This window comes from Phascolarctos cinereus, unplaced genomic scaffold (genome assembly GCF_003287225.1).
Source record: "Phascolarctos cinereus isolate Bilbo 61053 unplaced genomic scaffold, phaCin_HiC Scaffold_726;HRSCAF=1367, whole genome shotgun sequence".
Taxonomy (NCBI): Eukaryota; Metazoa; Chordata; class Mammalia; order Diprotodontia; family Phascolarctidae; genus Phascolarctos; species Phascolarctos cinereus.
The window spans coordinates 338,650,926-338,664,274 of record NW_027556098.1 but is presented as its reverse complement, the minus strand read 5'-3'; the positions used below and the strand labels follow the sequence as shown (position 1 = coordinate 338,664,274).

General features: G+C 41.2%; 1 protein-coding gene across 2 annotated transcripts; it reads right to left on the bottom strand.

The window, feature by feature from the left end:
• Window positions 1-1,272: 1,272 nt before the first annotated feature.
• On the bottom strand, window positions 1,273-13,011 carry ARL11 (ARF like GTPase 11). 2 transcript variants are annotated; one of them, XM_020993830.2, is made up of 2 exons: window positions 12,880-13,011; window positions 1,273-4,388 (listed from the first exon to the last, which is right to left on the bottom strand). In XM_020993830.2, the coding sequence occupies exon 2, from the start codon at window positions 4,367-4,369 to the stop codon at window positions 3,839-3,841; it is 531 nt and encodes a 176-aa protein (XP_020849489.1). In that variant the 5' UTR covers window positions 4,370-4,388; window positions 12,880-13,011; the 3' UTR covers window positions 1,273-3,838. The 2 variants fall into 2 exon arrangements, with proteins under 2 accessions (XP_020849489.1, XP_020849488.1); XM_020993829.2 differs by lacking the exon at window positions 12,880-13,011 and adding an exon at window positions 6,254-6,518.
• Window positions 13,012-13,349: the final 338 nt, after the last annotated feature.

Genomic DNA, 13,349 nt, shown 5'->3' with positions numbered 1-13,349 from the left:
TAATTAGAATATTCAAGATCCTCAAGATCCAACCTTGTGGCATGTGATGATGCTATGACCTTAGAGACCCAGGAAGCCCACCTCACAGCAAGCAGGAGCAGGTAAAGGTAGAGTCTGGGTCAGTACCATCAAGAGACAGGAGGAAAGTGGTTCTGGTCTGGGGATCACTTGGAGAAGGCCCTGGAAGAAAAACAAGCTGTCTGGGAAGTCTTTGAGGCCAAGAAGCAGGTGATAGCGTGCCAGACTCCTGCAGAGTTCATATAGATTTTATTTTCCTCATGGAAAACATTCTGACAATTAGAACTAACGAAAAGTGAAATGGGCTGTCTTGGAAGGTAGTGGGTTCCCTGTGTTGCAGATTTTCAAATAGAAACTGAATGGTCACACGTAACACTTACTAGCTGTGTGACCCTGGCCAAGTCACTTAACCCCATTGCCTAGCCAAAAAAAAAAAAAAGAAAGAAAGAAACTGAATGGTCCCTTGTTAGGGATGTTGAAAAGGGATTCTTGGTCAGTTATAGGTTGGACTAAATAACCTGTAAGGTTCCTTTGACCTCTGTGGGGTTTTTTGAGTACCTATTAGAGGTATAGCACTGTACGGGGCATTGAGGGGGATACAAATGAAATATACCATACAGTTTCCACTCTCTAGGAGCTTATAATTGGGGAGACAAGACACATAAAGATGAAATAAGTAACAACGCAAGGTAGTTACGATTAAGTGCTCAAAAGTGTGATGCCAACCGGCCCACAACCAGGAGTCCACATTTAGAAGAATCATTGTTGTTGTTTGCTTGTCCTTTGCTCTCGAAGAGGACCAATGATATCAGGGAGGTGATACCATGACATGCAAGTGAGAGAGGGCTGTGCAAAGGCATCAGCCTCACTCTCTCCTCCAAAGCCATCTAGGTCCGGTGGAAAGATACCCATCAGGACAACTGAAGGTGGCCCTGAAGGCAGTGACAGGCCTTGGCCTTTTTAAGCTAAGATCTTTTCCAGGTCTCAGTTTGAGTGAGGCAATGCCCATTCAGTGATTAAGGCTAGGGAGGAAATGAGGCACAAGATGGCCTCTTTTACCTAGTTAAAAAAAAATTGAAATCATTCTAATTGTAGAATGTCATGAAAGCCAGGGTAGAGGGGTCTGAAGATCAGAATGGATTAGGACCAGCTTAACATCTAAGGAGAGGAGTCAGGAGCACGATCATACCCCACATTGTTTTCTTCCTTCTGGGGCTTCCTGATGAAACTATCACTTAACACAATTTATAAGTCTGATTGAACACAGAATTATTTAATTAAATTAGGTACATTTTAGAAGTTAAATTACAGAACATTTCTCCCTAGGGGGTCTGTAGCTGAACACATCCAGGTGATAGTAAGTCATCATCAGAAAACGCAGCCTCCTTCATACCTACATCTAACTACTTAGATCATCAGGTCATTTTCCCCCTAAATAAATGGAAAAAGAGAGAGAAAAAAAATAATCATGCAAACTGCCTGTCAGGAATATTATAGAAGAAGGGAAGTCAGGCTATATAGGACCTTAATTCTCTTCCAGTTAGGATTCTGTGTTTGTGGATACTGCTACTGCTCTTTCAGGAAGAGAGGACTTTTCTGTTATCCAATTAATCTTCAGAACTTCTCACATGTGATCCTCTCTCTATGTTCCCTCTGGAGAGATTCACTTTGCTGGAAAGAAAGGAGGACTGAATATTTTCATGACACTTTTGAAATGCCTATAAAGAAAAGAAGAACTAAAGAACTATTAAGAAAAGTCTAGACTGAGGTCCTCAAGCTCAAAGCTGTGGGCAACACAGCAGAGCGTACATTTCTAAGCCTAGCCCAGGGTGTAACCTTCAGTATCACTGTAAGTAGAGGCAATCTTCCAATTTTTTTTTTGAGTGGACCCATGATTTCATTGGTATTGAGAACTACTGGTGATGAAACTTCCTCTACAAATACAGATATGCATCTATTCTATCACTTGCAGACTTAGAGAAGTGCCTTTGGCACTGAGACTATAAGTGACCCGCCCAGGATCACACAGCACATGTGTGTCAGAAGGGGACACCTGGGAAGTGTAGCCTTGCCAGTTACAGGGAGAGAGTAAACGTTACTGAAAGGCAGTTGCTTCATGGAACATGGAAGCTTGGAGACACTGGAGCTCTGTGGAAAGGGGTTCGAAGGATGAGCATATAGCAGGAGTAGGAGCCTGTTGCAAGGAAATGGTGCTGCCACCCTGCATTGCCTAGGATAGCCATCAGAGCTTTGTCTGGCTCATGGATCCTCTTAAGGACTGATCTTGAAAAGAACTTGCCATTTGCTTGAATGTGCCTGTCTTATATCATTGCTGGGACCCAGTTAATGTATGCACTCTCCAGTTCCTCCACCTTTCTCCTACCTAGAGAGCCAGCATCTTTCACCATCTTGGAATTACCTACTCTCTTTAAATCTTGTATATTTGTTGTGTGTCCTTTTATAATAGATTTGGTTTTCAGATGAAGATATATTGAATTTTATGCATTCTGTGATTTTTTTTTTTTTGCAATACAGAAATGGTTAAGGGGAAAAGCACTGGCTAGGTAAGATTTTTTTTCAGAGGTTACTAAGAATCATAGAGGCTGGTCTCTGCTTAGTGACTAAGGAAAGGAAAACATTTCTTTCCCAGTCTGGGGGCTCTGAGCTTATGAATTCCATTAATATTTGGCATTACTAGTTCCCTGAAACAGCAAGGGGAAAGGACAAATATGAAACTGTGAGATCCATTACCTTGGACTTTAAGGAGAAAAGGGTATATCAAGCTTCCTAGCCACACAAAGTGGGGCTTCAATAGGATCAGGGATTTTGACCTGGAAGGGACCTTAGACGTTATCTGGTAGTCTGGCCATCTTCCTAAAATGCTGTTGGGCTCCACTTTACCTTAAACCCAGAATTCCTGCCCTGAGCTCCTAATTGGTATGTGTTTGCTCATATTAAAGCGCACCATGATGCATTCTAGCTATCTTCCTCCAGTGGTAGCACCAATAGAAAGTTGAAGTTTGTGTCAAGTAAGTCAGCTAGAAGTCCAAAAAGCCACCGAGGGTAAACTAAAGAAAACCTTACATTGGTTTGATGGGTTGGAAATGTTTGTAGGGAGCATAAAGCCATTCTTTCAGGGAAAATCTGGTGTTTCTTACCCCATACTCCATGAAGCTATAGAGCATCAAAAGAAAAGCAAGACTGAATACACCTTAATTTGTAAACAGTGAAATTAAAAAACCAGTTGAGCAGATGATTGTTTGTTTGAGGGTAGGAGATGTGGAGGATTGTTGTTGTTGCTTGTGTTATTATACTCTGGATACTTTAGAAACAGAAATGAGAGTAAGTTATTGTGGAAAACAAATATGATCTCCAGGAACAGGGGGATTTCTTGACTGATAAGCTGTTAATGTTCAGACTTACTAATGATTAGTTGGTTCCCCCAGATTTTTTTTAATTAAATTTTTTTTATTTACAGAGATTCTCTCCTTCCCACTTCCCCCTCCCTACTGGAGAAAGAAAGAAGGAGGAAAAAAAACCCTTGTGATAAATATGCAGTCAAGCAAAACAATTTCCCATGTTGGCCATTTCCAAAAATGCATTCATTCTGCATGTTTAGACCATCAGTTCTCTGCCAGAAGGGGCATGGATTCTTTATCATTGGTCCTGGAATAATGATTGATCATCGTGTTGATCAGAGTTCTTAAGTCTTTCAAGGTCACTCAGTTTCTTTCCCCAGTTCTTACTCAGCAACATTTCTAATCAGTCAAGACTTCTTCATCTCTCCATTCACTCTCATACTGTAGAGGCATATGTGCTTTCAGGACTTAAGAAGTCTCTCCAGGGCCAGCTGGACTTCTTTTAGCCCCTCACCTGTCAGGGCACTGCAGCCTCGAAGCTCCCAACTCCGGTCACTGAATCGATCCAGACGCATCCTATTCTTAATTTCTAGCAGAGACAGGGCCCCTGGCATCTCCTGCTTATTGGCTAAGACCAAGAAAGGGACACCAGCCATATGAGCATTGTTCAGGACATTTTCCAGCTCAACCGTAGCCTCAGGCAGCCGGTCTTCATCTGTACTGTCCAGCACATAGAGGAGGGAGTCAGTCTCCTCTAAATAGTCTTTCCAGCTGGACCGGAGTTGGTCCTGACCCCCCACATCCCAAAGAATCAGGGACCTATACTTTGATGCCTCCAAAGACTCGACATTAAAGCCCACAGTGGGATAGGTCTCCACTTGTTGGTTGTTCTTCAGTTTGTAGAGGAGGGTGGTCTTGCCAGCAGAGTCCAGGCCCATTATCACCACCCTGGGTGCCTGTTTGTGCTGAGCTTTGAAATTCAGGTTGCCCATCTTGGCCACTGGCTAAATCCTAGAGGAAAAAAAAAATAACAATGGTAATTGACTATTCCGATCTCCTCCTTGTGTCTTTCCCTAGACTGTTCCCATACTTGGAATGCTTTTCTCCCTCCTCTCCCTTAGCTGATTTCAAGGCTAATTAAATACCCCCTCCTAAAAGAGACCTTTCCAATGTGCCCAGGGGTTAGAGCTCCTTACCTTCTACATTAATTTTGCATTGATTTAATCTGTATACATGCTGACTTATGTTTCTCTCTTTTTACCTCCAGCACCTAACACAGTACCTGGTACTTAATATATATATTTGTTGAACTGAATTGCCCCTCAGCAAGTGCACAGAAGAGTTTTCACCTCCAGAGTAGCAAGATCTTCCATAATTTCACAATTAGAAAACAGGAACTGGCTTAGAACCTAGGTTTGTTAAGATGACTCCCCAGGATCAGGAAATGAAGATGTGTCACTTCAGTTTCAAGTCTCCCATGAAGCTGATATGATCTCAGCCAACGAATGTCACAGAGGGACCCAGAACTAGTGGGTCAACACCCACTGACCTTTCTTCAGGGAGATTGCTTCATAGAAGGATAAGTGCCTAACACCCCTCCCTTCCAACAAAAATAAATGCAGCCTGCCCTGCCATCTTTAACAATGAAAGCAGAAAAGCAAATACAATTGCTTATTACATAAATGTGATAGACTTGGTTAGTGAGTTAGTGAAAAACCCTGAGCAGTGGTTTCTATTCCTGCTCTCCTATGACGCTAATTTCTGTTTTTTCTCCTTAAGCTCAAACTGAAGGAAAATCCCTGGGCTCATTAATCAGAGCGAAAGAGATAGCCCAAACACCATCTTCTGCTGCCCTTGTCACTTCCCCTCTGTTAGCTCCTGCAAATGAGATTTTCAACAAATGCTATTAACTTATTGACAGAGGGTGGAAAAACGTGAGCCCCAAATGGTCCAAACATTCCCAGATTCTGCTACTTGCTTCTTATTCCCTACATAACCTGGGGCAAATCACAAGCTTTCAGGGCTGCAGTTTTCTCATCTCTAAAATGAGAGGGTGGGTGGAATGACCTCTTGCTTTCTTCCAGTTCTAAATCTGTGCTCTGATGGGCCTATGATTACCATTCTCAGATAATTACCTTTCATGATATAGTAGAAAAAACAGTGGCATGAAGTCAAAAGAGTGGAGTTCAAGTTCCACATCTGAAATGTATTCCTTCTCTAGTCTTGGATGTATCCTTTCATTTCCCTGGTCTTCAGTTTTCTCCCCTGAAAAATGGTGGCGGAGTTGGGGGGGAGAGATGGCCTATAAGACTCCTTCCACCTGTGGATCTATAATTTCTAGGCAAGTTTTTTTTAAAATTTTATTGATATTTTCTATTTCTTACATTGCCATGAATATCCCAAGTGTCCCTCTCCCTCGCCCTCCCAGAGAGTTCTTCTATGGTATTTTTAAGAAAGGGAAAAAATCAGCATAACTGACCAATACATTGAAAAATTCTGAGAACTTGTCTAATATGTAACATGGTAAGTTTTTCGTTGCTCATGGTGGTGGTTGTTTTTTTTAAACCCAAACTTTAAGAAGGTGAGGCTTATCCCCAAAAGACCCTTAGTTAGAACTGTAGATACGTCTTTGACACCAAGGGGGGTCCACTTGCTAGCTGTATGCCCCTGGGCAAGTCACTTAACTTTTCTCTTCCTCGGTTTTCTCATCTATAAAATGAAGCATCTATCTCACAAGGCTATTTGTGAGGATCAAATGAGGTAACAGGGGCAAAGTAACTATTCCATTGCCCTTGAGAAGAAACAAAAGGCAAATAATGAGTAGCCATGGCTTTCTTTTCAGCCCCTGACCACCAGAATAGACAAATAAAAATTACCTCCATCTAGTTAAGCAGTACTAGGAAATTTCCCCTCCAGGCTTCGGTTTCAAGTGTCCCATGGAGCTGATCTGATCTCGGCCAGTGCATGTCACAAGCAGAGGGAGGGAGAGACCTAAAACGAGGTCTTAAGGAAGTGTGTGTGGTCACTCTTGCTATAACTCTGGCTTCTATTTCCTTTGCGCAGGAGTGGGGGTGGGTCGGTGTAGCAATTTTGCAGCCTCTCAGTGAGATAAGGGTTGTTTTTTTCCCTCTTGCCTGGCCCAGCCTCAGGATTAACACAAGGGACTCCTGTATTCAAGGGCTCTGGAGGGGGTGCCTCATGCTGGCTGCTCCCAGATCTTCTCATCAGATGCTCCTGTATCCTAGCAACCCCGAATCCAAAGGCCACGGAAAGAGCCCAGCTGCTGTTCATTTGGCTTTCTTCTGCTTGTCTTCACATAATCTGTGCAGCCTTGGTGTGTTTATCTGTTAGGAAGGCCTTGAGTAAGAACCATTTTCCCTTTTTCCTTTTCATCAAGGTCCACAGTGTTTTTCTCATCCCTAGGGATTCTTTCACTGGCTTAGATATATGTGCTTAGGTGGTACAGTGCATAGGGCCTTCCCAGAACTAAATCAGGAAAACTTGAGTTCAAATCAAATACTTACTAGCTGTATTCCTGGGCAAGTCACTTAAACATTGTCTGCCTCGGATTCCTCAACTATGAAATGGGGTTAATCATACCACCTACCCCCCCAGAGTTGTTGTTAAGATCAAATGAAATATGTATAAAGCACTTAGCACAGTATCTGACCCGTGGTAGGTCCTTAATAAATCCTTGTTCCCTTCTCCCTGCCCCCTTCAGTTTCCTCATCTATAAAATAGGGATGATAATGAAAGTACCCACCTCCCAGAGTTATTGTGTAGACCAAATGAAATAAAATATGTAAAACACTTTGCAAACAAGCTGGCAGAGAACCAGACCCTAGAAGGAATGGGACGTGGGCAGACAAGTTTTGATTTTGGAGGAATTAGGAAAAAATCTGAAAGATGGGGTGCTGCCTGGGAAGAAGTTTAACTGAGGCAACATCCTCACCGTAAGAACCCTAGATGCCAGAAAGAAGAGGGAGTTCTAAAATGCAGAAGAGTTGGTGAAGTGTCTCCAGTCAGTTAATGAACATTTATTAAGCGCCTACTATATGCCAGTCACCATGTTAAGCTCTTAGGATACAAAGGCAAAAACATTCTCTCTGATGAGTTGCCAGACTACTTCATTTATTGACAGAGGGCATGTGTGTGTGTGTGTGTGTGTGTGTGTGTGTGTGTGGTGGTGTGTGTAAAATGAAGTATACCCTACAGGCATCCCCACCCCCACACTTACATTCTGTGTGACCTTGGGTAAATCACTTACTTTCTCTATACCTTAGTTTGTTCATCTATAGAATGGGGAAATTGGATCTCTAGGGACCCTTCCTCCTCTGAAATTCTGTGATTGTGTATCAGAGCACCAAGAACCTTTGCAAAGGTGGTTGGAGTGCCAGGCAAAGGGTTCCAGCTTCACCCTCCTTCCTCCAGTACTGCTAAATACCTTCATTAGGCTTACCAAAAATTCAAGGACGTTGGCATGGGCCAGGTTCTAGTTGCTATGGGTGTGACAGTTGTGGAAAGAAATTTGTTTTCCATAGCCCAACAAGGAGGGAGACCTGGAAGATTTCTCACAGTGGGTTATGGGAGATAGAAATCAAGTTGTTGTTGTTGTTTTAAAGGTCTTAAGGATTGCTTAAAAGGGATTCCTCATGCGATCTGAATTCTGAATGACTGTGGGCCTCACTTACAAAAGATGAAAAAGAATTGTCAATTCGCGCTTACTTATACTGGATAGAGCAGTCTCACAAAAGTGGAAGGGACAACCTTCCTTTTGAGAAAGCAGAAGACCCAACAGCAGTTGTGCGCTCTAATAGCAGAGGTAGCTAGACAGCAGCGAGGATAGAGTGTTGGGCCTGGAGTCAGGAAGACCTGAGTTCAAATCCAGCTTCAGACACTTACTAGCTATGTGACCCTGGGCAAGTTACTTTACCTCTGTTTGCCTCAATTTCTTCATCTGTAAAATGAGGATAATGATAGAGTATTGTGAAGATCAAATGAAATAATAATTGTAAAATGCTTAGCGTGGGGCCTGGCATACAGCAGGTGCTTAGTAAATGTTAATTGTTATTATTTGGTAGCAGTGACTCTGAAAAAAATAGGAAAAGGAAGCTCCAGAAGCAGAGAGGCATAGGACCTGCAGTAGCAAAGTGAAGCAGAAATGAGCCCCAGCTGATTTCTGGGAGATGAAGCCATGTTCCCATTAGATTGTAAGCTCCTTAAGGACAGAGAATGTCTTTTGCCTCTTTTTGTATTTCCGGCATTGAACACGGGGTTTGGCACATATAGTAAGCCCTTAATAAATGTTTATTGATTGATTGTTCTAGATCCAGTGCAACCCTAGGAACATGAGTTGTACTGGGCATGTCAGCTGTTGCACTGGATTCAGAGTCTCTTGGAGATCTACCCCTTTGTGTATGGAGGCCATAGTATGTTTCTATCACTGGATTTTCCCTTGTAATTTATTTTGTTATCCCATCCAATTGAAATGCTTTGCTGTTTTAATTTACAATTCCTGCCTCATTAGAGAAAGCACTGAATGGGGGCTCCAGCCATATTTGCATAATTGTGATTACCCAGAACACTCAATCCTGAATGTGAGTAGTTAAGACTTCCAGAGTTGAATAGGACCCTTGTTATCTAGAACCATAGATCTGGAACTGGATCTTACATGTCACCCAGCCCAACCTTTCATTTTTGTTGTTCAATTTTTTTCAGTTGTGTCTGACACTTTGTGACCCCATTTGGGGTTTTCTTGGCAGAGATACTGAAGGGGTTTTCCATTTCCTTCTCCAGCTCATTTTACAGATGAGGAAACTGAGGCAAACAGGAATGATGACTTGCCCAGGGTCACACAGCTAGTAATCGTCTGAGGCCACATTAGAACTCAGGAAGATGAATCTTTCTGACTCCAGGCCCAGCACTCTATACACTGCACCACCTAGCTGCCCAACCTGAGGACCAAAGTGGTTGATCAATTTGCTGAAATTACACAAGTAATAAAAATCAGAAACAGGATTTGAACCTGGATACTGTAATTCTAAAGTCAGTGTTCTTTCCAATAGACAATGCCACCTCAAGTATGGTTATGTTTTGAGCTGACCATAACTCACGCTATGAAATGAGTTTCTTTGGGAATGGCTTCCTGCAGAAAGCTAAACTCATCTTTGAAAATTAATGCCACCTATTCGGTTTTGATCTTGTAGTACAACCCTTAAGGAGGCTGATCAATTCCTCCTAAAAACTATTCCTGAATTTTGGGCAGTTGCCACCAGGTAAATAGCAAATGCCCATTTATAAATGGAATCAGTGCGTAATCCATGAAATTAGGCTTCCCTCAGGCATAGATGAATGAAAGAGGTGGGTTCACTAATTAATACATTTTATTTTACAAATAGATGCAATTCTTCACCAAATTTAGTGCATCTTTTGACTAATCTCAGCCATCTACTTACAACAATTTGATATGCATGTCCAGTGAAGTTCAAAGTAATATAATACCTAGGTAGGAACAAATTAAGCATGCCTGTTGCTAAACTTTACTGTTTTCAATCATTTCTTAATCAAATCTTTTTCTCACTTATTGGAGCTATCCCGGATTTTATTCTCAACTCTGGCTGCTCAGCAGGCCTTAGGTGTTAATTGCCTCCTAGGTATATCTTCCTCTACACTCAAAACTCTGCTCTAATTCTCTCTGACAGGGAAAGATTGATTTTGATTTCTCCCACTAAAGGTCATCCCTAGCCTGGCATTGTGGGCTTTCAATTCCTCCATTCTGTCATGAATCATAGAAAAGTTTTTCACATATGAGTCATTTCTAATCTTTGCATTTGCTGTGTGACTTCCCTATGATGATCTTTCTCTAGTTAGAACTTGGTCTCCTGATTCATTGATCCATATTGAAGTGGGGTGTCCATTGATCATTTTAACTAACCCAATATTTCTTGTACTTTGAGGGTAAGCATTGAGTGTATGAAGTTCATAGAGACTGCTGGGTCTACCATGGCTGAGACCTACCAAATTTGAGTACCTGGATATTTGATTTCAAGGGTCAGGAATAGGCAGGGCATAAGACAGGATGTGAAATAGAATACCACCTCCAATCTGTTCCCTGAACTTGCACTTTCACTCTCAGATGGGGTCCCCAAACAGTGGCTACTACTCTCAGATTCTAGGGGTAACACCATGGGTAGCAATTCCTGCTAGCCTAGCCTACTAATGGTGTGCTTCTTATTAGCAATTAGTCAGCAGACTTCATTGACTTTAGCAAAGGCATTTAGTTAGTGGTTTAGTAAGAACAGTTGGTACAAAATATCCTCCAAAAAAAAACCTAGAGCACATTCTCCGGTGCATATACACGCAGAGTCCATGGGAAGAATGGATTCAAAATTAAGAGTATAAAGATAGTGAGGCATATGTGAATGATATATATGTGGCAGCAGGTAACTAACATCTTCTGGTACTGCATGGCCTGGAAGTTCTTCATCTCTTTGTAGAGGCCTCATGCAGTTCTCCTTGGGAATAGGGTTTATACCGGCAAGGCCAATGAAGTGGGCATCTAATGACTGAACCTTTCTTGAGAACACAGTTGCCATTTTTCCCTTCTACAAACGGCCATGCTTCAACATTCCATCAAGATGAGAATATGGATGATGGCTAAAATGCAGATAGCATGGCATGGAAATAGCATAGCTAGCAGAGATGAGGATTTGGGAATGTGCTGCTGAATCAACATGGTCTAGCGTGAGGTAGAATACAAACATAGGGCCAAAAAAGATGGAAAAGCAATCCAGACAAAACAAATATGTGGCTCTAATTGTTTATATATTGAAAGTCTTTTTTATCTTAATGACTTTTAAATGTTTAATTGGTTTTACTGATGTTTAAAATTCTTTGTAATAAATTATTTAGAAAAATAATACCCTCTTTAAAATTTTAAGGTATGTAATAACAACCTTTATGCAAAGCTTTTCCAGAGATACTCTACAAACATAATGTAGTACACTGAAGCAAGATATTTTACTCACTTAAATAATCCATAGACAATAATTGTGGGTACTTCAGAAAATCAGCTATGGATTAGGTTGAGTCATAAAAATGAATTTCTGAACCCATTATTTGAAAAAAAAAAAAGAAAAAATTCAAAAGAAACTCATATAAATAATTTAGAAATCCCACTATCTCAGAGTAATCGTATCCAAATGCTCACATTTTTTAAAAATAGGTTCTTTCCATGTTGGTATCTCAGAAGACAGGTGAATATAAATGTTGATTACACTCCAGAGTGAGCGTCGTAGGGTCTGTTAAACTGTGATTGCTGAGGTTCATTTCATAGTATGGCTCTTTTTTATTGCATCTGTAAAGTTATGTTTGCATCTTAGAATTTTGTAACCACAAGCATTGTTCTTTTTGGGGAATACAAACGAATCAATATTATTTGCTAAAGAACATATACATTCATACATACATTTCTTTTGTTGTTTAGTTGCTTCAGTTGTGTCTGACTCTCCATGACCTTATTTGGGGTTTTCTTGGTAGAAATACTGGAGTGTTTTACCATTTCCTTCTCCAGCTCATTTTATAGATGAGGAAACTGAGGCAAACAGAGTTAAATGACTTGCCCAAGGTGACGCAGTCTGATGTCAGATTTGAACACAGGAAGATGAGTCTTCCTGATTCCAGACCCAGCACTCTATCCTCTGCACCACCTAACTGCTCTGTTCACACACTCATGGAAAGGTATAAATTGAGGCCCTTCTCCCCTTTTGAGTATCTTTGTGTATTGGAAGCTTATTTTCCTTCCACTATAGAGTCTGAATTAGCTTTTATTTGTAGAATCTCAAGGGAGAAAGTCATAAGCAATTCGACAGTTTTTCCATCCTCACTTTGAGAGAACATTTAAGGACATCCTCAGCTACTCGTCTGGAATGCCTTGAGAGTCATGCTTATATCAGTTGGCTACTATCTTCTAAGTGTTCATTGTCTCTTGCTTTCTTCTGCCTTCACCACTACGCCTAACCTAAAAGGTCTCCCTATCTTTCCCCAATATTAAATTGTAGATAAGTGCCCACCTAGGCCCAAATGACTCCATGGCCCCTGGCGACGTAGATAAGACTTGTCAGATAACCTTGAGTAAACCGGGAAACATTCGCCAGCTATTCTCCTCCAGATGAAGGAATAGAAATCTCTTCATTTTTAAACTGCTCATTCTAATTGCTGAAGTGTGTGACCTTAATTTAGTGGGGGGACAAAAAGATGGTTATATATGTCCTTACACACACACATATATATACTTACACATATATATTGCTTTTATCTCCAAAGGGTTTGAAAATTAAATCTTTTGAAAAGGGTTTGAAAAGAAAATCTGATTGATTTTCATACTACCTTAGGCAACTTTACGGGCTCTGACTCTAAGGGAAACCATCTCCTAGTCGATTGGTTCCCAATGATCCCTAAACTGACAATTCAGTGGCCTTTTAGAAATCCCCATATTTCTTACCTCTTCCATATTTCACACTGTTGTTTACTCTCTTCCCATTTTTTTAAACACTGCTGTCACCTGGTTTTCCTCTGACCTGTCTGGCTTCTCCTGAGTCTCCTTCAGTGGATCACCCTCCAGATCCCACCCTCATGCAGGAATGTATTCCAAGATTCTGTTCTGAGTCTTCCCTTTATTCACTCTGTGATCTCATCAATTTCCAATGGATTCAACTATCATCTCAAAGCAAATGTTTCTCAAATATATATCCAACCCTCATCTTTCTTGAGAGCTTACTACCCGGTGGACATAAACTGAATCTCTGACCACAGGCATCCCTAACTCAATATGTCTAATATAAAACTCATTATCTCTCTCCCTAAACCTACATATCTTCTAAGTTCCCTATTTCTGTTGAAGGCATTCTTATCCTTCCAGTCGCTCAGATTTGCTACTCTCTCGTGTGGTGATTTCATCATCAACTCCAATGG